The 26723-nt window shown below is 39.8% G+C and overlaps 1 protein-coding gene across 4 annotated transcripts; it reads right to left on the reverse strand.

Moving 5' to 3' along the window:
* Nucleotides 1-3090: 3090 nt before the first annotated feature.
* LOC135932983 (neurocalcin-delta B) lies at nt 3091-22753 on the reverse strand. Of its 4 annotated transcripts, none has more exons than XM_065470801.1 (4): nt 22585-22753; nt 8635-9065; nt 6872-6977; nt 3091-5290 (listed from the first exon to the last, which is right to left on the reverse strand). In XM_065470801.1, exons 2-4 carry the CDS (start codon nt 9010-9012, stop codon nt 5196-5198), a joined length of 579 nt encoding a protein of 192 aa, XP_065326873.1. In that variant the 5' UTR covers nt 9013-9065; nt 22585-22753; the 3' UTR covers nt 3091-5195. The 4 variants fall into 4 exon arrangements, with proteins under 4 accessions (XP_065326873.1, XP_065326872.1, XP_065326875.1 ...); XM_065470800.1 differs by having other exon boundaries at nt 8635-9068; nt 22585-22752; XM_065470803.1 differs by lacking the exon at nt 22585-22753 and adding an exon at nt 22025-22202.
* Nucleotides 22754-26723: the final 3970 nt, after the last annotated feature.

Raw genomic sequence — 26723 nt, forward strand, 5'->3', positions numbered from 1 at the left:
TGATAAGCTGACTGGCATTACTGGAGACAGTCCACTGGAGCTGTACAGATGCTTTGAGGTCAACGTGGAAACACGTGATATCTCTCCCACACTGTTACACTATGAAGCAAATTGCATTTCCTGATTGTCTTGTTGAAAGGACGTTCCTATGAACTGGTTTGGGGTGAAATGATGGACCACAGATTCATATTCTCCAGTTTTACAGCATGTTTGTTTTGTATAAAAGAATATGTATGCTTATCCTCATTCTGTACAGACTTTATGTTGCCAAATAACACATCAGGAGTAGACTTGTGAAATGCCTGATGTACTGTATTTAGCTGCAGCTTGAATTAGTTTACCCCAAGTAATTTAGTAGCTTTGCATGCTGGCCTTTTTTTTGTTAGATGTTATTTATTAATGCTTTAATGAGATTTTAAATTTCTTCAGCAATTTATCCAATAATTTCAAGTGCTACATTTTAGTGACTTTTAACTAGTACTCTTTAACAGTACTCGTTAAGTTTTAAAATGTCATATCCCTTCATTTCAGCCGTGTTGTAGTATTTACAGGTCAAAATGAATATGATTTCTAGTCCTAAATGAGAATAACATTTGAAGACTAAAAACATAATCTCACTGGAGACAAGCGATATGCTGTTGTTGTTGGCAACTCAAGTATTTGGTTGTGTTGAAAAAATAATAAAGATATGGCGATATCATTTTTTGGCAAAACTGTGATTAGGAGTCTGTGAGTTAAATGCTAGCATGCTCACTAGTACACAAGGAAAGACTGTTAGACTAAACATAGAAAAGTCTGGTTGCCAAACTAATAAATTACATATACAAGTGTGTTTTCTTTGTGCATTTTAAAGCAGCTCAACATTAAACACAATGAACTGGAGTTAAAGACAGCAGCTAGAGCTGTACTATGCTAGGGTAGGTATATTTTTTTATCAAACTTGTTAAACCATTTGGTTTTACAGTTTGAAAAAATGTATATATATTAAAACTTTAAAAATTTAGGTGAGTTGTCTACATTTGAACTAATATTATTTGTAATCTAGAGGATGTAATTTGGAATGTTAGTATGCTAACATTTTCCAGTTAGCGCGGTACACTAGCTAGCTAAAGCTAATGAGAGTTTATTTTATTAAAATAATATTTAAGCTTTCAGCTGCTAGTTTATTCACAAGGGATCACCAAAGCGACTATGTTTCGCGCTTCATTCTTACATCAGATACTCTTTTTAATGTAATCCCAAAGGGATTTTATTTCTCCTCCCAGGATTGATCCAGGTATTTTCTTTTAACTTGTTCAGTGAATGTATAAACTATAATGTGGAGCCACTGATATTTTTTATAAGGCTCCAAATGTTTGAGTTTCATTGCAGTTTCATAACAGCTAAGAAGCTATCCAAGATGTTGCTGTGACTTGGTGAACAGTTTTCATGAATATGCTTTCAGTTTAACAGAAGTCCTTACAGTGAATGGGGTCTTGAACACAGTGTACCCAGACCAGGCTGTTCTCCGTGAGTATTGTTACTTCCAACCGCCTGGGCAGCCGAATGTTGGCAAGGCAAGATGGCTGTTAGGCCAGCAAGCCTTTGCATCTCCATAAATATCAGAGCACATTTGCAAATAGCTAGCTTGACAATTCCAAGAGATATTTAAAGGTCACACCACTACATTGTCACCTAAAAACAAATCTTGAAAGTATATTTGGTAACACAGAAACAATCACATATAGTTTGTAGTACTTTCTGCCACCATTGTGATTTAATTAAAAATGCATTCTGGGATAACTGTGTACCTGATGTCCTCTGCTTTAGTCTTTTATTTGGGATCTGTTTACCTTTACTTGCTGTGCAGGGTACCAGCATGTTAGGGTCTTGATGAATTGCAGTGACAGTTTATTTCATGATGCTTTGTAATTTCTATTAATTATTAATTATTTCATTTTGGCATTAGTATTGGCACCTATCAGGTATGCTAGCATGCCATTTTGTCATAGCATATCACCATGTTAGCCTTTACCAATTAGCACTAAACACAAACCACACCATAAAACTAATAAGACTTTATATAAATTGGTTGGAGTCATTCTGTTTCCCCATTTTACATCACCAATAAATATTGCACACAGTGGAAACATGATAAAGGGCCCTCTGTTCAAACCTCCAAAATAGGAGTGGTTTTACAGTTGGAGGCCATTTTTGTCATTCCTCATCTTTTCTGTTGTTGGTTTTTGTTTTGTTTTTACTAGCTTTGTATTTGGCTAGGATCTGTGTTACTAGTAGTAGCATGAGGCCATACCTGGACCCTACCAAAGGCTGCACCAGCAGTCCTCTAGAAAAAGTTAGTCTCAAGAGCATGGAGGAAATTCCAGGAGATAGGCAGTTATGCTAGGAGAGCTGAAAAGGACCTTAGAAGGTCCTTAACCCATTAGCAGGACTGGTATCATGCCCCGGCTCATGTGGAGAGGGTATCCAGGTAGTTCCTGGAGGATAACGGAATTGATACACTGATTGACCCCTAAGGCTGCCTGACCTAAATCCAACTGAACACCTCTGGGACATTATTTTTTTGGTCCATCCGACAACACCAGGTTGCCCCTCAGACTGTCCAGGAGCTCAGTAATGCCCGGATCCAGATGTGGGAGGAGATCTCTCATCATCCATCAACTCATTAGTAGCATGCCCCGACATTGTCAGGCACACGCACAACCACATGGGGGCCCACTGTGGGTTGGTCATTTCCATTTCCATCAAACAATATGGCATTCTTTAGTTCCTAACACATTACCCAGACCATATGAATACAGATATCCAGCATTATTGTTTTCCACTTTTTATAAGCCTTGTATATAATCTGTTGGGGATTATAAGACTGCTATGGCATGAGGAGTCAAAAGGCCACAAATATAACTAATTAATCCTGTGGAGAAATATGTATTTGTAGCTGTCATAACATCACAAATATAACCCATATGGAGGTGCCTGCAGAGAAAATTACAAAACAATTAATGGACGTAGACATTTTTCCAGTCAACTTCCTTAACAGTGTGTCTTTAAATTAAATATTCATTAAGGACAGTGAAAAAACAACAAGCCTTTTTCCCCATTTTGTCTTTATTTTAATAACAAAATGGACATCCTACACAGAACACATTTTGAAGTTAACAATACAAAATCTACAAAATGACAGTTTTTTGGATTTTTTTTTTTGTTCGACAGGTCACAGCTGTACAGTATAAACAGATACAATACTGTGTGTTTTTCTTTTCCTTTTTTAAAATTCCTCTACATTTGGCACTTGACCACAAGATGCTATTGAAATGACATGTGAGACTGTAGTACCAATTGCCTCATTGAAATGTTAACAGTGTTAATTAAATTATTATCATTTTTCCACCTTAATATCACATTTATCCAGACAAGAAGACTTCCTTTACATCATGTTCAGCTTTAAATCCTAAAAAAACCTTTTGCTTGAGAGATGCTGACTTTATTTCACCCTTGTTTCATCTGTATTATTGTATGTCTGTTTTACTTTTAATGTTTTGTGTGTTTTATTAATTTCACTTGTATTTTTAATGTGTATTTTATACCTCATGTGAGCTAGTGTGTTGTAGTTCTTTACTATGTATTATTTATTCTTCTGTACAGCACTTTGGTCCATTGTGGTCGTTTTAAAGTGCTTCACAAATAAAGATGGTAATGTACGGTAACGTCAGTGCATCGACCTGTCAGTTAAGCAACCGTTATCATTTACATCTGTCACAGCATCAATTTGTAATTGATTGATTGATTTTTTATTTTTTGCACATCAGACAAAAACTGCACGTTCAGGACACGACGTCACATTTGCGCAAAAATGTAAGATTACATTGGAATTTAAACATCGACGCCCAGAAGTGGAAAAACTTAACTGCCAGCATTTTATTATCTTACGTCAGTGTAGGAGACTTTTAAAAGTTTTAAAATGCTGCAGATGATATTCAAAGCTGAATGCATAGCAATATGTGTGGTCCTCTCCTTTTTTTTTAACATCTCTAGCATAAATATGAGTGAATATACTGTACAACTTTCTTCCACATCATGTTTGTCAAGTAAAAGAAAATAAAATGTTCATCACATTCCAATAATTTATATGTCAACATTTTAAAATGAATCTCTTCCATTGCAGCAAATTGCTACAATGTTACCACAGAGTAAAAGAATATATAAGTACGTACTATATATATTCATATAACATCTATCTTTGATTTTCAAATTATATACTTGTTGAACCATAGTTGAAGGAGAATCACAGCTCGGTTTCTATGCATATGCCAAGTTCGTGTATTCGTAGTTAAATTTAATGTGTGTACATACTGTATGTGTGGGTGTGGATACAGAACTTGGCATGTAAAGTCACTTTCAAAGAAGCAGATGGTTGTAATCTGTAGTCACGATATTCCCCTTCATTTAGACATCTGAGTCAGTTTTGGTTCCATGTAACATTCCTCCAAAATGTACAAAAAAAATTAAAACAAAAGACAAAAATAAACAAAAAAAAAATCTTTCATCCCCATCTACAATTACTCTTTGGTTAAAAACTACAATTCCCAGATCTTCAGTCTACTGTAAGCTCAGAACGCTTTTAGTCCCACACTTACTTACTTCATTTTTTCCAGTGTTGACATGGATTTACACTGCAATACTTAAAGAACCACCCAGTCAGTCAGTCACACAGAACAAAGCCAGCATGACTCCCTTTACATCAGGAATAATGCTTTCAATAACAACAAAGGGGAAGAAAACAAACAGCCAAAACTTGATTTGGCTCAGAGTACCTCACAAATGTGCTGAATTATCCTCGCTGGCCGTCCTCTCAGACAGAAAGCACAGCTTTCACTCTGCGTTTAACAAGTCTTTGATGGGATTTCAGTTCTTTTGACTTACATCCGTACCTTATGTGAGATCACCCACATGTGTTTGTCTGGAGTTTTTGACCAGGCGTAGAGGCGCATGAGCCGTGTGTGCATGTAGGAGTCTGAAAGATTATATACTATTTGTAGCATGTGCATGTTAATCTGTGTCTGTTTGCGTTCATGTGCCTCTAAAGCTCGAGGTATCCCATGTGGAAAAGAAAAATCTCAGGTGTGTCAGATGGGAGAGATTTTGAAAATGTGTTAAATCTATTAAACTGCAGTGGAAAAAGTCCTTTTTACGTTTTACTGCCCAGCACTGCTGGGATCACACTGAAGCAGTCGGACAATGGAGGGATCGTTCTTCGCTCCCTCGACGAACTCCTCCAGGGACAGTTTACCTGTGAGAGACATAAATGACTTTAACAGGTGCTGCAATATGAATAGTTCAATTTTAAAAAGCAGCTTCAAAAATATATATATTCACTATTTTTTTCAGCTCTTTTTTATAACCCATGAACTGCTGCAAAAGCTGGCAGGAGGAGGAGGAAGAGACAACAAGCACAGCCACACCAACTGTGAGTGGGAAGCCAGTTTTTAAGGACAGACACAGAAAAATCAAGAAAATGGATTTGTGCTTAAAATGTAGCTGCAATAAAACTAAAAAAAAAATTGGAAAAAGCAGTGAGCCATGAAGTAACAGGCCTCCGCTCCTGTAATGGCGCAATTTAAAACAAAGCAGTTAAAAAGACTGATAACTGCTGCTGCTGCCAGTGAAACAGTTTCCCCTAAATTTGAAGAGCACCTTCAAAATTTAGATGTGCGTTGTGTGTGTGTGGGGTGGTGTCGTAATCTGGCTCTCTTTATAAGACAACCCATGCAAACAGAAGGTTTGAACAGAAGGTGGGTGGGGCTGCTGTAGACACAGTCACAGCTGACTGATCTCATTGTAGGGAGATCCTGTCATGATTCCAGGGTTTTGTGTGGATTTTGAGCTTTTTTGTTTGCTTTTATTATTAACATCACCGTTAATGTTATTATTACGTCGTGATTTCTCTTTAGTTTCACTGCTGTTTAAGACTTGCTAGTTTTGTTGTTGTTGTTACTGTCAGGTTGAGGGTTTCCATACTTGTAAATGTGATCGTGAGGCTGCGTCCACACAGGAAATCATTTGTAATTACTAAATGGCGATGCAAAGTGGGCGGATCCTAAGATGAACTTTTCTCAACTACAAGGCGAGCGATACAAGCGTCTACCCATGGCGGCACAGATTATAAGCAACTGCAAGGTAATGCATAGGTTGCAGGGTTACTGTGGCAACTGGAGTCTGGAATCTCTGTTGGCTTCAAAGCGTTAGGCGATGAGGGAATCACTTCCTGTCTGGACGAGGCTTGAATTTATGGAGTTTTAGTGGTCTAGTGTCAGTTTTGAATTCTTGGTTTTTATTGGGTTTCACTTCCCATTTTGAATTCCTCTTCCTGGGTTTTTTAGTTCCCTCTGTTCAACCCTGTGGCTCTTCTTCCTCTTTAGATCTTATTTAGCGTTTGCATCCTTATAGCAGCGCAGTTACACCTGTTTTAAATTCCTTGGCTTTCGACCTTTTTACTTCCCGCCTTTACAATCGTCTTGATTGCCTTCACATTTGTTTCATTCCCCATCAGCTCTCAGTGTATAAACAGTCCCATTTTCCTTGCAGGTCATCTATTGATGTTGTCCATGTTTTCTGTGTTTTCTCCCTACGCACTGCTGGATTTCTGATTTTCTTTACTTAGTGTGGTATTTGGACTACAAACAGCCAATAAAGTGCTTGCTTTTGATTAAACTTAGTGTCCTCTCTCCACTACCAGAGCTTATGCATACTCATGCTGAGGATGTATAAGTATTGTAGACAAACTATTTGAAAACTGCAATGTTGAACATGAGCATCCTTTGCTGACATTAATAAATGGAAATAATAAGAACAGATAATAAGGAAGCCTTACCATCTCTATTTGTGTCCATCTGCCTGAAAATCTTATCTGTGCGTTTCTCAGGTGTGGATTCGTCCTCAGGCATCTTCATCACAGAGGAAACCATCTTGTAAATGGCCTGAAGACAGATGGGGAAAAAAACAGTTTCAGTATGTACATTTTGAGGGAAAAATAGTGCCGAAATAGTGTTTCGTGCACTGAACAACAAAATAACCTTAATGTCCTTTTATGCAGGTTCAGACTTTCTAAGAGTGGCTGTAATGCATTACAAACAGATGATATCTCAGTGGAAAACTGGAGTCCATTAAGCACAACTGCAAAGTGCACAAAAAAAAGATCATCTTAGTGACCCATTGATCAACTTATCTCTGCAGGGAAGAAGCAAGATAGAGTGGTCCTTTCATTTATTTTTCACTCTTTGATGCCTGATTTCACCGCAGAGAAATAAACAGAAAGCGTTCATGTAAAAAACAGAAGAAAAAAAAATAGACTCTTTGACATTATTGTTTTAGGTTTTGTTAAATATATGGAGCAGAAGAAAATTTCCGCAATAAAAAAAAGGTTAAAAAAAATATGAAAATCACTTTTGTTAATTCAGATTTTGTTAAATCTGAAGGGTGTGTGTGTGTGTGGGGGGGGGGGGTCCCCACCTTCCTTTCATTCCTGCATCTTTGTATGGGATGAGTTTAATGGGAGAACAAGTGAAACATTTGTTGTTATCGTGAGGAATTTTCTCATCATTGCAACTGAAAATTAGATGGTGATTACTTTCATCGTCTCTTAAGCTACTTCTTTTCCACTAGTACCCACTCAGCCCGAATTTTAGGGTCTGCCATGAGGTGGCAGAACCTGGTATCCCCCCCACTATCTCTGCCAGGATTCCAGGTGAGCTGAGTCAACCCACAAATGTGACGACAACTGAATGCACGCCACTGATTGGCCAGAAAGCGTTCCCACTGGATGAGTCATGAAAGCATAGTAGTTCTTGTAATTTATGGATGGACAAATAGGTCCTTCGACTGGATTAGCTAAAAATCTCTAGTTCACCGCTCTTTTTCCTCATAATATGACTATAACTTTTTTTTTTAAACAGTTTTACTACAAAGAAACTTAATTCATCATCTTACAGACTAAATTCAAACTCGGCCTGCGTGGAACAGCTAATGTATCGGATCATGTCCAGATATAGGCTCCATCTCACCTTACGCACGCGCTTTAAATAAACAACATCGACTTTGGAGAATGGGATTACACCTTCTTTGGTACTCGGCTCAATTTAGCACCGCAACGTGTGATGTAACAACATGTGTACAGGATTGCTGGGTTGTGTGAGAGCGTGCGTGATGCTCCGACTGACGTCTGAAGCATTCGTCCAATAAGGCGAGGAGCCTGTTTCCTGTAGAGTAACGATGGAGAAATGCGCAGCTGTCCCAACTAGTGTTGAGCCAATATGACAATCAGAAGGTGGACCACACATTGCAGGCGAGTCTTTTTTAGGGAAGCAGAGAGGAACTGCTGATTTCTTAAATTACACATCGTTGCTTTCCCCACTGTGGGCAGTGAAATGGTTCAGAGCACAAAAGCAGATATGATGCAGCAGCTGGTATGGATGGCTGAGCAAAATATTGCTCCACTGCAGGACTAGTTTTATGAGCAGGGGAGCATGATGGCATGCAGCTCCCTCTAAAAAGACTGAGGGGTACATAAAGCTAGAGAAGCAGAAAGATGGAGGGAAATAAAGTTAGAAAGGAACAAAAAAACAAAGCAAGACCCACCGTTACGATCTCGAGCATCTCGGCCTTGCTTATGTACCCATTCCCGTCCAGGTCGTACATACTGAACGCCCACTTCAGTTTCTGGTCCAGCCGACCACGTGAGGTCACGCTCAGGGCGATGATGAACTCCCTGAAGTCTATAGTCCCGTCTCCGTTGGCGTCAAATGTGCGGAAGACGTGCTCAGCAAACTTTGAGGCGTCGCCGTAAGGGAAGAAGTTGGCGTAGATCTTCTTGAACTCCTCCATGGACAGAGAGCCGCTGGGGCAGTCCCGCAGGAAGCCCTTGTACCACTCGGTGATCTCGTGCTCGGTGAAGTCCGTGTTCTCCACCAGGTCTTGCATGACGTCGGGACGGAGCTTGCTGTTCTGTTTACCCATGGTCACTGCTTGCGTTGAGGCTGTGGTCGGTGTGAGGGCAGCGATGCTTTAGACTGCTGACAGCGGAAAACAGAAGACATTAAAAGGTTGTTAGAAAATCATCTGCAGTGACCTCGAGGCTTACTGAGACAGGAGGCGGGAAGCGGATATAAATGGGAATAAAAGCGCTTAATGCATTTTCACACTTTAACTTTTCCGCGTAAATATCTCATATTTACATAAAACCATTCATCACAAGCTTTTATTTTTAGGCAAGGCAATAAATCCACATTTTACAGCCGAAAAACGGTTTTGCACTGTCATATGAGTGAGTGAATAGCTCAGTATACATTCATCACCCACGGAACAACAGCTTCATTCGCTGAGTCGAGTTTGCCATCAGCTGATAAACATAAAGTCCAATACTATCTGCTAAATGCTGGTCTCCCTCTGTGTTTATCAGTGCATGCTGCAGCCAGAAATTAGCATGATGAGAGCAAAAAACAGTAAACTGCAGTAAACCTATCCCTTAAGGAGTTTTGGCATGTCCTAGCATGGTAACGTCACATTTACTTGTGCTGCTAATGTCAAACAAACTTTGGTAAAATGTGCGTTTATAATTTTTCCCTTGGATGCAGACTTTACTAATCCCACACCTGGAAAATTCACATGTTAGAGCAGCACAAGGGTCAGGAAGAAAAGGGGAAATAAAGATATCTTAGAAGAATGAAAAATAGGAAGGACAAAAACAGTATACAAATAATAATAATAATTTGTACCATTTACAAATAATGTTTAATGCCTTTGATTAAATTAATGTCACTGATTAAATCTGTTTATATTCTCCACTGTTCTGTCTTATCTTTCTGCAGGGGAATCACTTATGTGGCGCTGAACTACCACGTGCTCTCTTATCTTATGTGATCTTATCTTTTTCATTTATTTGGTGGCTGATTAAATGGAAAAATGCAACATTATCACACACACACACACACACACACACACACACTAGATAAAAGGAAAGCATAAGCTTGATCTTGTGCACAAGCAACTGCAACACAAGACCATCGTATGTTCTCATGGTGTAGCACTACGACAGATGCACAACCACACCTATAACATGCCTTTCTGCCTGTGCATGCATCTCTGCAGATGCATCTTTCATTTCCTGCATGAACTCTGAGGCTCATTCGCAGACACAGCTATCAACATCCTCTGTAATCGCAGCCGAGATGGCTTATTGAGCTGATATCAAAACATCTGACGGCATTTCTTTCATTTTGATTGAGGAAAGTAAGATAAACACAGTGTGACAAATGTTGCACTCCTCCATAACTAATAATTTGGTGCAGAAAGGAAAGGAAACTCAGCAGAGGACACAGTACATCATCTTCCCCTGTAGCTAATATGTTTAGCACCCTCCCTTGTCACACTGCTTGCTTGCTTGCTGCTGAGTTCTTCAGGCTAAAGAAAGAGGGAAGCTGTAAAAAGCTTAGCCGAGGATAATGACAGATAAAATCAGCAATGTCAGGTCGGGTCGAAGCAAATTACAGTGGAGGTACTTTGCTCCGGGAAGGGTAATAAAGTTCCAGGACCTCTCTGTTTACACTCAGGGTTTTGGCTTTTTTCTTATTCCAAATCTTAACAATGAAACTTATAAACCTCATAAAATGTAGCACAAACAAACACATGTGAACTTATTAGCTCACAATAACTACACTTTAGTCAATTGTAAGCTCTTGAGTGAAACACACAGGTACAGTCTTCAGTTTCTTAATCATCATCATCATGTATGCAGACAGTTTTCTGCTCATTTAGCTGATCCATTAACAGAGCTTCATGCACACTGTGGAAACAGCATCAGCTCTTATAGCTAATAAAAATGAACGTAGGATTAAGTCAAACTTCTGCTACAGAAAAAAAAAACAATTAAAAAAAAGGCAGGAAACAGATTTAACCCTCATCAGTTCATTTAGCAGTGACAGTAGTTTAAGTAATCCTGCAGCAAGTGTGAAAGTGTGTGCGCGCCTTAAATTAAACAGTCTGTGTTTTTATTGGTTTTTCTTAAATCCAATTTCGTCTTCTTTTATTTCACACTCACACATGTTCCATAAACAGCCGGCTATAATCCTTTAATTAACTCAGAGTAAACAATGAGCGCAGACAGTGTGGCAGCCACCTCAGATGAGCTCCCTGCTGTTTTACCAGTAGTTCACTCCCATTCTGCGGCAGCGGGAAGAGAGATTAGCACCTGTTTACACACCTATCCCGGAGCAAAGCGCTACACAGAGGGGAGGGGATCTCCGACTGCACGGTGGATTTACGGACAGGGAAGCGAGTCTGTGCCTTTAAATTAGACAGACGCAAACAGTCTGGAGCTGAAGGGTATAGCTGATATATGCACAGAGAGGGGGGCTTTATCCTTTCATAAACCCATTAAAGACACACACTAATCTGAGGACACTGTTCCCTAAAAATTACACTCCTCAGGATTCTGCTGGTATCTGCAGGATGACTTCTAGATCTTTGGCGTTATTTTTAACCCTTTTTAAACCGGATTTTAAGGAATTCTGCTTTTTGCTTAACCTGCAGACTATAGCCTGCTGTGGACCGCATGTTTTTGTGGAGAATTGGTAGTCTGTGTATGCTACACAGAATTTTACCAGTGTTTGTTGTATAAGTAACAGAGCACATTAGCTGTGTATGGTTACATGAGGGCAAAAACAGCTCGACCAATTGGTAATGTGGGCTGCTCTTGTTTATGTTTGTACTGCTGTTGATCCTTCAGCTCAGCCCCTGGAGATGTGGCAGAAGTCACAATGTCTTTGTGGTGAAGTGAAACTGAGTGTGAAAAAAGCAGGATGAGGATACCGATTGAACCCTTTCCCACTGAAGCCTTAGTAAGTAAGCATTAGCATTAGGTCTGATTCCCCACAGACTTCTGTGGAATCTGCTCCAGCCCCCTGCTGCACATCAAAAAGAATGCAGGTTTGAGGCACTGTGACCATCTTTTATATACAGGCTATGGGCATTCAGTGATTCCTACACTGAGTCTGGTGACCTTTACGGCTCTCCTTTTTCAGGCACATCTGTTAATTATCATACTTCTAATAAGCTTTAATAGTCTAGACAGAATACTAAAAGTTACTGTATGAAATTAAACCTTCAGGGTGTCAGTTCATAAATTATTGAGCCTGCAAAAAACATATCAGCTTATTTTGCTTATTTCACTTGTTCACCGCATTTAGAGCAAAAATAAAAACCTCACATCATGTTACTGATTCACATGTAAGAATCAGAGTGCAATATCTCTAAAATTAGAAACATCCTGCGATGCTGAAAGGCTAATTTTGTTAGTTCACTTCTGTACAACCCCAAAGAGTCATGAAGCAGTCACTCTGCCCCCTATTGAATGGTTGTCCTGCAAGAAGTAGTGATTCCTTACAGACATTTTATCGTCCAAGAAAAGATAACACAGTATTTACAGCTTAGGACTAAGAAGCAAGTTCTGCATACCCAGGATTGCTAAGACAACTGCAAACAGAGTGAATAGATGATCCAGGTTTGTTGGAACTTGAAGGCAATCAATGTTAATAACCAGTAGTACCCATTAATGATCTAAACAGTCCCCCATCAGTTTTATGACATCAAATCATTTCTGGCTATGAATTCCAGACCCCCAAGTGTCTTTAAACCCCACATTTAAAATCCATCTTTATAAGAAATCTTATCACATCCAAAATACATTTTTACGCCTAACATACAAAAACACAGCTTCTGTTACGTATGTGTGCCCAACCCTCTGGTTTAGTTTAGTTTCAGCTTAAAAAGATAAGATGAAGATAAAATATTTTATTTGCCATTTGTACACATACACAGAAATCTTGTGCAGAGATTAGAGTCAAAGCCAAATAAATTCAAATATGTTTACAAATATATAAACACTGAGGTAGGAGGTAAGGGGACAATATGTGAAGTCATTTCAAGTATTAAACAGTAACTTCTGAAGTGACTGTGGTATGAAAAAGTATTGCATGTTATTGAAATATATATTGCACTTCTGATAAATTTGACTTCTAGTTTAGCTGCTCCTTATTTTGTTTTTTCCTTCAGTTCGACTGTGACAAGAATCTTTTATATAAGCTTATATATTTAGCTTATCTGCCTTTCTGAACATTTATTTTTATCCTACATTTTCTGACATTTCCACTTCATTCATAAACTCATCCTTTATCTGACGCATTGACTGGTGCCACCACAGCCTCGAATCTGCATTTTAATTGCTCGATGGATTCGGGTACATTTTTTTGATTATTTGGTCCTGTGTAGTCATGACGACTGACCCTGCAATCACTCCTGTTCATCGCTGTGAGTGGGCCCAAATAAACAAGAAAAAAAAAGAGCATTATTACTCAGAAAAGAATGAAACGGCACTTCCTACAACGACTGATGGCTTGTTAGTTTGCTTGCTTTTAGCTGCGGTCCTAATCACACAGTGTCCCTCCAGCCTCGCTGTTTAAACATTAATATGGAGGAACTGAGCCAGCTAATACGTCCTCTCTCCATTACTTTAAACCAGAGGGGGAAGGTTAATTAGTATTGCCCTTAATGGCTTTACAAAAAAAGGAAACAGCAGAGGTGGATTAAAGCATGTTGACAGTTTAAATATGTTTATGTGTTGCTTTTAAGATTATTTTCACTCTACAAAAAATTTGCTTATCGTTGCTAATTCTCCGTACATACCGTTAAAGAGCTGAAATAATCACACAAGAATAAACTGATATAGCAGAGATAAAACTGGCAACTCAACTCAAACCAGTGTTCCTCCCTGTTCAGGATCTGTACATCCTCATCATTGAAAGACTTTAGGCCGATCTCCAAGTTACCTTAGGAAAAAAAGCTATTTACACCCAGCTGAAGGCCTTCCTGAATGAATATAACATTTTGAAAGTGTTCATTTATATGCTGATGACTGTCAAATCTATTTTCCTTTAAAATATTGGTTCTGTTCAGCATTTTCTGGATTGTCTCAATGACATCAGGGGATGGACAGCGCTGAATTTCCATAATTTTATACAGAAAAAAGACTGAGGTCGTCCTTTTTAAATCCTGTGGCTCCAGCTGTATCCCTACCTTTGACTTTTCTTCTTTGGCCCCACATAAAAAAAATCCAGCATCACTAATCTAAGTATAAAACTTGAGTCACATGTCAACACTGTGTCGTCTATCTTCAAGTCCATCCTGTCTAGAAGACACCTAGAGACCATGCCTCTTGCCGGAATTATTTTAACTGTCTTTTGATTGGAATTAGCCAGGCCTCCCTCTCACAGCTGGTACAAAACGGTGCTGCACAATTTTTAACTGGTACAAGCAAAAGAGAGCACAAAACTTAATGGTCTTGAACCTTTCTGATTTGTCTGAGCTGCTTCACCTTTACACGCCATTGTGTGCTCTTAGATCAGCTAACCAGATGCTTTTGACTGTCCCAAAGATATTTTATAAATCCAGAGGACACAGAGCCTTTGCAGTTTTGGCTCCTAAAATGTGGATTGAGCTGCTGTTGGAGGTCAGAAAGGTTCCATCTCTCGTTGATTTTAAAACTTCTTGGCTTTTACCCCATATACTCTGGCCCTTTGTATGTACCTGTACCATTTCAAATATTCACTAGCGTTTATGAATTAACTTATAGCTGATTTATTGTTTTATTCTGGTTCTTTCATTTTTATACATCACTTTCGTCAGCTGTTATGTTTGGTTTTTTTAAGTGCTTTAGAAATAAAGTGATGATGATAAAGAGTTCTCAGACTCATAAAATCAGTGATTTCACCACATCTTCCAGCGAAAAGCAGCTCAATCAGACGAAACTTCGAATGGTACAAAGGCTGATGAGGACACAGCAGCCTTGAAAAATTAGACGGTTTGCATGCTTTGAGGCTATGAATTAATGCTCCAATCCCCTTTGTTCCAGTCTAATTTGTATTTGCACATTTGTCTCACAGAGCCGTGTTGCACACTTATTACGAACCAAATAATTAATATAATGAAAACTTAACTTTAGGTTTATCTGTGTCTAGTTTGCATCTCCTCTGAGCTTTTCTTCTCTCTCGACTGTGATCTGTGACTGATGAGATGATTTACAGTTTAATTGGTAAGTAAACACAGGCCAATTAGAGCAAATGTTTTCCTGTTCTTTTTATTACCACTCATAAAAAACTAACTAACTATTTCGTACAAACATATGTATAAAACTACAAGACAGATTTAAGCACATAAAGGTATTCTAAGTATTTAGCAATGCACAGGATTACTCCTATGATGATGTGTGAGGCCGTTTACACACCACCCTACAATTATGGGTAACCACAGGAGTTACAGCTGCAAACAAACCCACTTTACTACCATCATTATTTGCTCACAAGCATCTGAAAGCACATTAGAAACCATCTCTGTGGCACTACATTTTAACTGCAGGAGCTACATTAGCCAGAGAAATCCAAACAGTGGTGTTTGTTTAATATCGGACATCAACTTCTTCTTCTACTATTTCCGGATGGTTAGAAAATTCTGATGTCAAAACGATTTATTTGGTAAGTAAATGCACGTCATGATGGGTCACGATCATTTTATTTAGGGTCCGTGTAAACAGTGAAGTTCTGATCTGAGCTTTAATGAGATTGAAGAAATTTTGCACATGTAAACATCGCTAATGTTACATTAACCTTTTGCTCTGACCCCCGTCTCCCTCAGTTAATCAGATCTAATTAAATCCAACTTAAATTAAAGCTTAGCTGCAGCAGGTTTGCCATTAATGATGGGTTTTTGATTCAGGCATGGATGGCTCTCTGTCTTCCACTATCATGCATAGCTCATGCAGCCCTCTGAGACAGTCGAGAGAAACGGCTCTTGGTTGAAGGTCTGTGTGTATTTTAGAAGAAATACTGATGGGAAAAAAGCTGAACATCTCTTCAGCCAGTCACCCTAAGAACTCCGCTATTTCTAGCTCTGTGAGATCACTGCCTACAATTAACCGGTAAGGCTCTTACCAGGTGCTGCAGGCGGACCAGCGATGGCACCGTTACATAACTAATGCTTTGACAAGTAGACGGATCTTGCGGTTTAGCCGAGCTCTCCCTCGACCATCTCGTAAGGTCAGCACAAGAGTGTGACGCTAGTCTAACCCTAGGAGGGGAGAACGGGCCTGAGATAGAGCCGCTGACCTCAGCCTGCACAGGTGTTAGTGAAGCTCTCCAGAACAGGCTGTCTCTTTCAGTGCGGCCTTGACGGTGCACACACAGCCACCATGAGCTTTAGTGTTCAGGGTTTGAGGTCTTTAGCAGAAGACAGGATACATCTGCTGGGTCTCCAGGCAGATTTAACTCCAAAAACAGCCCAACAAACAAACTGCACACCTGCAGCACCAGCATCATCAGAGAAAATACACCTTTAAATCCACCAAGAACTACACCGAAATCAACTGCATGTAGAAAGGAAGATTCAGTACTTACATACTTCCAAGATACAATACTTAATGTTGTTTATGAACAGTTTTTACTTCTTTTAACCAAAACATTTCAGCTTGAAGTTATTGTTTTGTGTTACTAATAAATCTGGAGATCACTTTCTAATGACTGAACAATAACGTAGATGAGTATGTCGTAACCACCAGCTCCTCTGAAATCTTACACCATGACCTGATGTGCACCTCTAGAAATGCAACCACAAGTCACTTCCTCCTATGATTTTTCTGGATGCTTCTTTTTGTGCCGCCGTTTTTCAAACTGATGGCAAGAAAATGAAACAACTCCAATATACCAACTAATGCAAAACTGCAGAGAGTCACAGGTCAAAGGCTTCCCAGAAGGACATGGCATAGATTATAAACTTCTGTCTGTGGTTTTAAAGTCTGTATCTGATTAGTGTGTATGACAGGCAAAAACAATATGAGGAGCTTAAAAACAACAACAACAACAACAAAAAACTAAACTAATTGTGCAGGTGGCAACAATTAAAATTATTTGGTTTTAATTGGTCAGCATTGAAATCACGATTCTATAAGATGATTACTGACTGGCTCACTGGAAGCCCCATGCACATATTTAACCTTTTTTTCGGCATAAAATAGATCTTAACATGCTTAAAATGCATCAGTCTGACAGCAAGTGGGCTTAGTTTTTAAAGAAAGTCAAAAGCCGCTGCTGTAAAGATGGATTTGAGCATCACCACAATCCCCGTTTTATCTTTTTATAGTCTTGAAAACAAAATCCAATGAATTGCGCAGCCCTAGTATGCAGACAGCTCTTCGTACTGTACTACACTTGACTCATTCGTGTTGTTTGACTCAAAGGGCCTCCACACGGCATTCGTCCCAGAACATCTTACTGCCCACTTACGCAACAGCCACAAGGCTCCATTTATATCCTGGAGGTAAATCTTAACCCCACAGTCCAACAGATAATCCAAGAACAGAGAGCTGAGGAGGTCAACGGAGAGCGCGAGAGGCCGAAAGAGACACGATCGCAGATAGGCAGTTTATGAATGACACATTCATAATGAAATATGATGCATCTGTGACCGCGCTGCAGAGCTGAGGGCGGCTATCCTCGACCTAACAAGCAAGCAATTATTAGACCTACGGGGTCTGCAATCTGATCTCCACCCCCAATTCAAAAGTTTGTTTCATCTCAGCTGTGATAAGATATTAAAAATGACACTTTTACCATCTCACATTAGACGAGGACACATGTGAACGCCCCCAGAGGCTCGGTTTACGCAACGGCAAACCGACGTCACAACCAGCCTCTTTCGTCTTTGAGTAGCTTATCTGCAGTTTTCTTCCACTTCATCTGCGTTTGAAAGAATTTGTGATCAGATGATTGTGGCTGTATAACTCTTTAAAACTCTTATATATGCTGCCTTCTAGGCTTTAGTATGACCTTCAAACCTGAAAATCACAGATTTTTGTCCCCATGTTATTTTTGGTGTTTTCTTTTTTAAAGTGCTTCCATATTCAAAAATTCAGGCCAGTCCACGTTAACTAGCAGGTAAATCCACCACTTTAATGGATAAATTAAAGTGGTGTTACCAGGTGATTTGATGAAGCATGAGGCAAAAATGATAGTGCAGAAGTGACTGATTTTAGCTTGGAGAAAAAACAAAACAAAAAACGAATAAACTGTCTTATTTCTGCAGGAGACGTGCCAAGAGGAGGCTGCGACACATATTCCAAATGAAAGCGAAATACTGGACGAGGTTCAAGCAGCTGGCAGCTTTAAAATGTTCTTCATCTCACGTCCTTTCTGTTTCTATTAAATTCATTTCATCCTCGCTGCCAGTTTGCTTTGTTGAGTTCAACTTGACTGACGTTTGGTGCATGAAAATGAAGTATGAAAGCAAACAACAAGGCCTTGAAAGCCTTATTTACAAGCGCAGTTTTAGTTATGGATGAACTTCAGAGTTATTCCAGCGGAGTGCAGTGCAAAGCCGACAAACTCCTGCATTTTTTATGGGAGAAACGAACCACAAAGACACACTGAAGCATCATAGGTAGTCTCATGCAGCTGGAAAAGTGAGGTTTCACTCATGTCAAAGGTTAAAACACATAAATATAAACATCTTCTGGCCACCATCCATCAGCGATCACATGCCTGATGATCCTGAACATCTCGAAGCACCTCGGATATCTGTAGCAGCCCACATAGCTCTGGGAGCACACACACTCACGTTACAAGCGACGACGCCTGTTCGGTGCAGCATGCCTTAGCAGCTCCTTGAATGTCTCCAAGCAACTCTATCTGCCGTGTTATTTAGCGTAAGGTCAGAGTGGGCTGCTGATTATCCAACACAGTCTGAGGATGTGAGTGAGGTTTCACTGGGTTTCTGTCGGTGAAACAGGATGCACAGACCAACAGTGAAATTAAGTTGTAGTAACTTAGTACGACAGTGACTCAAGGTTTAGGTTTAGGAAAAGTGAAACAACTTAAAGTCAAAGCAGGTTGGTAAACTTAATCAACTCCAATTACATGTGAAACATCATCCAGAGCTGAATCAATGACTATTCAGCTGAAATGTTCTGGCTTTGGATTCTCAGATTTGATCACTTCCTGATTTTCTTGGTGACATGATCCCAAACATATTTATAGACCACTGGTCAAAACACACAGACCCTTAATCATTTTTTCTTTGTTTGTTTGTTTAAAGCTAAATGATTAAAGGAGAAATGATTCAGAGTACATGAAAACAATCGCTCGCTGCATAAAATGTAAAAGTTTGGTATTAAAACCGAGACAAAAACTCAAATTACTCTTAAAACAAAAACTAAAGCTCTTCATCCACACAGGAAGTGATTCTCAGTGACGTGGCAACCAGAGAGTGCTGAAAGTCAACAACCTTCAACTCCAAGAAAACAATGAAACGCTTTTCTCGACTCTGAGACGCATAAATGAAGCCACTGCCGATGACAGGATACTGGTGATTGACTTATGACAAGATATATAAATACATCAGAGGGTTTCCAGGGTAACCTGAGCCTAGCGACTAACCTTCAGTGTGAGCAACAGCTTTAAAGTTTTAAAGTTAGCCACTTCTGTTTTCTAACACCCCCTATTGTTTGTGTTTATCCTAACAATGCCTTTATTACTACCTGTGTGTCATTTCATCAGGGGGGGGGGGACATCATCATTATGTCTCTGAAGGAGCTCCAGCTTCTGACTGTGAAAGTCTGGGATGATGCTGGTGTTTTAAATAACCATTTAGTTTTCTCATTTGTTCATGTAAACAAAAGAAAGTCCTTCTGCCTTTCACCACATACTCTTTAAAAACTCAGCGAGCACAAAACTGATGTAAAGTAACAGAAAAATAACAGCTACTGTTTTTTTCAAGGATACATATCAGACAAGGGAGCCAATATTCCAGCAATCTATTGGTAAATCCCCAGAAAATAAATAAGTAAATAAAATAAAACCAAATTTATGTGCCTAGCTGAAAAATATCCACAGTTTTATTACTGGATATACAGAACAGACAGTTAATCCATCTGCTCCTCTAGCTTTAACTTCATGCTTGCACGACTAACCTTTTGGCGTTCGACATATGCTTGATGTGCACTTTGCTCTCTAATGTCGAAAACGACTTCTTCCCTTTCCACGGCAACAACTTCATCATAATTCAGCGCACATGAGCTCCCATTGTGAGACAGCGTCGTGCGTCAAGGCGCTGCAGAAAACCACAATCATGACACCGAAGCCATTATGAGGGAGCGAATGAGAACAAGATAAAAACGAAAAAAAGAAGAAAAAAAAAAAAGCGTCTCTGACAACAACTCCAAAGGAGGCAGAGCTGCAGAACGGACAAACGCCATCACACACTCACAGCAAAATGCCACTGATTGCATGAGAGGGCCGCTTATTTTTGCACCGTCTCTAAATGTGAGTCTCTCCCCGAAACAGCCTGTTGTAAAGACAAAAGGCTACAGAGATGGAAATGTCAATCTATCAGATGACTAAACAACTCCCACCCCTCTCAGTCGGAGATATCTGCTGCGCAGCACGCCAGAAATGTGGCTTTCTATCCAAAACACAGTCCATGTGACAGGCCGGAATCTGTTTCTTCTCTCACGTGTTATCTCCAGCTCTCTCCTTCACTTTTGCTTTTACCCCCCCCGTCTACTCTCTCTAAAAAAGTGTAATTCAATTCAAAGGGGCGCCGACTGCTGCTCAGACAAGCCTAACTACAGACCAGGCTGCCAGTGCGGTCAGTCTGGCCCAAAACAAACTGAGAAGACACCCAACACGGTGAAAATAGAACATCTGTTCAAATTTAGCACACATCTGTGAGCATCCTGAAAGCTTTTGACACCAAGGGGGCCATTATCTCGACTCCACCCTCCACAGGTCTTTCAATTATCTTGTTATGCTGTATTGGCCGCTCGAGCTGTTGAATTACTAAAATCGAATCAGAAGTCTGGAAGCTAGAGGTTTCGTGCGTGATGTGTTTTCTGTTTTCTTTGCATGCGACTGAACCTCCTTTCTCCCATTTCTTCTGGGCCACTGAACTCTCGGATTTATTTCTCAGCTTCTGTGTCCGTTAATGTTTCCCCCTCACACCACCTCCCTGTCTGATCCCCCCGTGGCCACTTCACTGGAACCATCAGAGGAAACTCAACCGTAATGCGCCACAGTGTTTACATCCAAAAATGAAACCAAAAAGACGCCTTAAAAAAGAAAGAAAGAAATTTGCACGAGTTCAACTGAAGTCTGGAGGAGCTACTTAGAGATGCAGCTTCAGTCAGTTTAATCCTACATTAGCTGCTGGTCTGTCTCATGGAAACCTGAAACCAACAGAGTCAATATTTTATATATTAATTATTTACTCTACATGCTGTTGGGAGGAAATCTTCACATAATGGGCACAAAGAGGTGACCGATTGCTATTAAACAGCAAAAATATTCAGCTTTTTTGTTATGAGCTAACCAAATTAATCAATCCATACCCGTTTAACTCGCATTAAATTTATTAATTACTTTTGCTCAACCTCAGGAAGAGGTATGTTCTATAGAAAAAACAAAACATGATTTTTGTCAGGTTAAGTCAGAGTCTCTTGATAAAGCAAAAGATTCAATTCATTTCAGTTACACTTATATAAAATTGAAGCCTTTACCATCCCTCAAAAGAAATCAAAAGGACAGCTTCTACAAGTGGGATTTATTTTATTCTAAATTAAAATACACGCTATGTTTGTCAAAATGCTCAGACTTCTGTTATTTAAGCTAACAGAGACCTTAAGTATATGCAGATCAAGCAGGTTTACGTGTGGTCTGCAGTGCATGCAACTACACTAAACAAACAAAAAGCAAAAGACTCTCAGATAAGAGAAGCAGAAGCCTGCAAATATCTGAAACGCCTTCTGGTGATTTCTCAGTGGCTTTCCTTTTTGTGCGTTTTCCTTCTGGGTCTTCTTCCAACAGCTTATTAGTGCACTGACCAGACACCCCACACTTTAATCAGAAACTCTGCAGAAAGCAGATTCCCCACTCACCTGACAAAGGTGAAGCAGCACCACCAGTCCAGTAAAGCTACCCTTGCCCTGCTTTAATCCACTGGCTAACTGATGTGCATTTGCTGAAATGAGATACCCTGCTTCACTCAGCCTTGTGTGGTAGCAGGACTCCCTTCTTTTTTCACTTCCTGTTCTCACTCCTGCTTCAATGAAATGGAGAGTGCAAAGACTGAAAACGAACACCTCTCTTATCCTACTCCTCCTCTCAGGGGCTCATGTAGGACAAGAAGAAGCACCTTCATCCGATTAGAGATGTAGGTAAAGCTTTATCCGCTGCTAGCGTCGCGAAATACCTCTGCAACTGCAAAGTTATGTTAGAAAAACATGTGAAAAAAAGGCTGCTTGTTTTGATCATTTAAGACAAGCGAATAAAAGTGGAGGCAAGCGCTTTGGAAGCGGTACAAGGACGCTTCTTCAACCTGTAAAGTCATCTCACCTGAGCTGCGGGGAGGGAAAACTGAGGAGGGGTGGGAAACAAAGTATGAGGAAGCGGGCAAACTGCGAAGGAAGAGACGAACAAAACATCAGCGACAGCTTACCTCGCTTTCAAGTTGCTGTGGAGGGCTCGTTAGGAGTCTCTTTAGAAGTCCATTATTAGTACGAGGACGGTGAACGTTTCAGAGGAAGCAGAGCTGTGCGGTAGGTGAGCTGGAGTTTCCCGGGTGCTCGCAGTCCAAACTCTACCAGGTTCTTTTTCCCGATCCGCTGCACACACTCTGCTTAGCCCCACAGCCTCTGGGCGTGACGTCAAGGCTTGGCATCACGTGGAGCGGCAGCGGCCAATGGGAAGCCACGGTTTCCTGGCAACAGGAGCCCGGCACCTGAATGGCGATTAGCATTTAAAAACTGTAGCTACAAGTTGTTCGTTTACTAAAGAGTATATCAAATTAAACATAACCCCACTGTATTTAATAGCATCTATGTGCTTATTAATGTTTATTAATGTTTTATAATGGTCTATAAACATATAGAAGTAATTGTTTTATAAGTCATTTTGTGGCTAATGGCCACCTGATGCACATACACAAGAATACTGATCAAGAACCTTTTTAAAATAATTTAAAAAGCATTCAAATAACTTATACTTTTACTTACTTATTCATTGCTTGCAAATTATTTACCATTAAAAAAAATAAAATAACGCTGCACATACAGCGGCACATTTTACTGAATATTTCCACAGTTTATGGCAGCTCCGGCTCTTATTTAAACATTTTCTCCAGTTTTGCATGCATTCTGTATCTTTTACCTGCCGTGCTGTTTGTTTCTCCCCTAATGTGGGATGTGTGCAAACTAGACCTTTGGATGGATTCAAATGATAAAGATAAACAGCTGACACTAAGACTACATTTTCAGTCATTTGCATTAAAGTTCAGCTTACTTGCTTTGTTTTGCATTCTCTTGATCAGCATAAATGAGCTTGCTTATTTCTGAGTATTGCATGATGAACAGGAGGGTGATTAAGATGATAACCACCATCCATTTGCTGTGGCCCAGTACAGGTGTTCCCATGCAGGCACATTGGGAGCCATGCTTTGGCTAAGATGATTAAAGGAAGTCAAAGCCACAGGGATTATTCAGACTGTGTTCCAGGGAGTATATTCTTAATGGCCTTATGAAGTACACCAAGAACCCCCTCCCTCCTGTCGAGTCAGCAAAATGCTCATCACACTGATCACAGCAATCCATTACGTGTACAAAACAATGTTCGATGAACATTAATCACATATCCATGCACAGGAATAATCTCGGCTTCTTTTGATCTCTTTCTAGTGTTGAAATATGTAATAAAGGATTACAATAGTAATTCAGAATAATTATTCAGCAGGGGGGTGGCCTCCCTTGCTCAGATTCACTTAACTTTGTTTCCTGAATAGATGAGCTTATAAACATAGCTGTGGTGCTTGCAACAACAAAATCTGATCATGTTTTATAAGTGTTTGTAAAAAAAAAAAATGCTTTTGTTTTAAAGAAACACCATCTGTTGAAACAGGGAGACAGCAAGCACACCCAGTAGATCATTCAAAGTTTAACAAATACAGTTTTGTGCAATCAGTATGATCACAACATAAGCAGCTTCAACTGTTGATACAAGGTAGGATGGATCCATGCTTTCATGTTGTTTACCAAAAACAACAAACATAAAGGCTCATCATCATTTTTCCAGTCTTCTATTGTTTAATTTTGGTGAGTTTTGGGGAATTGTTGCCTCAGTTTCCTGTACCAGTTTACAGGCGTGGCATTCAGTTTGCTCTTCTGCTGCTGTAGCCCACTGCTTCACGGTTCAATATGTTGTGATTCAGAGATGCTCCTCTGCATACTTTGTAACAAGTGCTTTTTTTAAAGTCACTGTTTTTTCTCACTGGTTATTTTCTGTTTTTCAGATCATATTCTACAAACTCTAGAAATGTTTTTGTGGAAAATCCCAGTAGATCACATTCAAAGTCAAGTCAGGTTCAGGTTCAGATTCCTTTATTGTGAATTGGCCAATGCAAACACACAGAAAAATCACAATTTTATAAGTGACTATAGTGAAACAGTCACAATGATAAGTGAAATAAAATCATTTAATATAGTATTGCACTGTATAAGAACATTGCCACCCACTGCACATTTGGATCATTGCATTGCGTTATTAACTATACGTTACACAGAAATCTTCGATTGAAATCATGTTTCTGGAAATGTGATTGTACAAAAATATAACACAATTAGACTGCATTTAGAAGTTTTGGTTTTAACCGTATATGCAAACATACAGACAGGTGGAAAAGCTGTTAAAATCTCAATGCGTCAATTTTCAAGTTTGAATTTGGTGCAAATGTAAACACGAATGCTTGTTTAAGGACAAAATGCAGTTTATGCAGTGACACTAATGTCTTTCTAGCACTGTTTGATGATATAAAGCCACAGTTCTCTGTTGCTGCCTTTAACCGATTGTTACTCTTAACTGAGGTGAGAGCTCATCAGCATGTTTGACCCTGGGCTAGAGTCCCTGAGTATTGTGTGAAGCCAACACTGCAACCTCTGACTAATAGGTTTGCATAACATTGATCTGACTGGCTGTCCATTGAAGAGCTGCACACACACACACACACACACACACACACACACACACACACACACACACACACACACACACACACACACACACTAATGAAGCCTGGTGTGCCCCAGCTCAAACAGCAAAGAGTCTAAATCAGCCAGCCCATGGCTCTACACGGGCTCCATCATTAGGTAACAGCGGCTTTACGGACGAGGCTAAGTAGGCGGTTCTGGATGGAGAAGCCACTGAGCAGCACAGCAGAGGCCCAACAACCTCTTCTTAATGATTATCTGTTACCTAATCAGACAGAGCCAGCCATGAGCTGCTGAACCTGCTGAGGAGTGTGGCCAAAGTTTGGAGGTGAGCTAAGCTGTTTGGCAGCCGTCCCTGGCTGAGGATTGTTATCTTATTAAGGAAAAGTTGCACATTCAAAAAACTTGCACTCAGATTCTCATGGAGGATTGCATCATGATGTCTTTGCTGCTCAGTGAGTTTATATTCTTATTTTCACAAATTTCTCCAGGCACTGGTCCGAAAAGTTATTACCAAACTGATGCTGTATAGACATGTCTGATTTCCAGGTATGATTTATGTGTCTTTGTATTTGCAGACAAATGCTAGTTCAGAGAGAAGCAATGAGAACACAAGAGCAGCTTCACTGAGTTGACCTGCGACTTCGCTGTGCTGCGCTGTACGTCATGCACGGCAGGCTAATGCTCAGGCTGACTGGATTACCCAGCAGGTGAATTTATTCTCAACCAGAACACGATGAGCGTTGCGTGCCAGGCTTCTTCACAGCGACTCAGGTGTCAACTTTGCATGTATGTGTGTGGTTTCTGCTTCTGCACGACATCAGCACCTGCAGGAGGGGATGTCCTCTGAAAGAATAGCCCAGCATCACAGAGTGGCCTGAGTCATTGAAGACAGGTGTTTTATATATATGAAATAGTCCAACTTTTTACTGAGAGAAAAGGATTGCAGATGTCCTCTAGCAACGACAGAGTGTTTATTAGTTTCATAAAAAAATAAAAGTCTGGATCTTGTGTAAAATATACAGTTTATGCAAACAGAATGCTGTGATTTGTAAATTATTTTAGCCACAAAGTCAGCACATCGGTTATTTGTGGATGGATTTCTGAATTTGATGCCAACAACATAATTTTGGGGACAAAAGATAAAGTGCAATATTAGAAGTCTATCAGAAGGGGTTTGCTGCTTCACCAACACTTCACCAACCTAATGTTTCTCATCATAAGATTACCAAGATTTAGAGAATACAGAAAAATCTTTGCAAGAAAGAGAAAAGGCCCAAAACCAATATCAATGGCACTAAAAACAAACATGTTCCTGTGATGGAAATCTCAGCAGGGATTCAGGAGCACTTCTTAAGAAAAGCTGTTCTGTTGTTTAACCAATAAAAAGTTTCATTTTGATGCACGCACAACTAACTTTTGTCCCCCGTGTAGTTATTCACAGAGCGATGAAGCCAACCCTATCCTTTCTTCTCAGCTGTCAGTCTCTGCCTCTCTAGTACGCTCGTTTGTTCATGTCACTATTACCCTAATTAGCCGTGAGATCTTCCATCTGTTTTTATTTATTTATTTACTCAGTTATTGTTCATTTGTTAGCACT

The sequence above is a fragment of the Pelmatolapia mariae genome, linkage group LG22 (assembly GCF_036321145.2).
Source record: "Pelmatolapia mariae isolate MD_Pm_ZW linkage group LG22, Pm_UMD_F_2, whole genome shotgun sequence".
NCBI lineage: Eukaryota > Metazoa > Chordata > Actinopteri > Cichliformes > Cichlidae > Pelmatolapia > Pelmatolapia mariae.

What these genes read in the sequence shown, in the direction of transcription:
- LOC135932983 (XM_065470801.1), bottom strand. Translation starts at nt 9,012, where the DNA reads ATGGGTAAACAGAACAGCAAGCTCCGTCCCGACGTCATGCAAGACCTG. An exon ending in AGATGCTCGAGATCGTAACG is followed by an intron (nt 6,978 to 8,634) that starts GTGGGTCTTGCT and finishes ATCTGTCTTCAG; the next exon opens with GCCATTTACAAGATGGTTTC. An exon ending in GATGGACACAAATAGAGATG is followed by an intron (nt 5,291 to 6,871) that starts GTAAGGCTTCCT and finishes TGTCTCTCACAG; the next exon opens with GTAAACTGTCCCTGGAGGAG.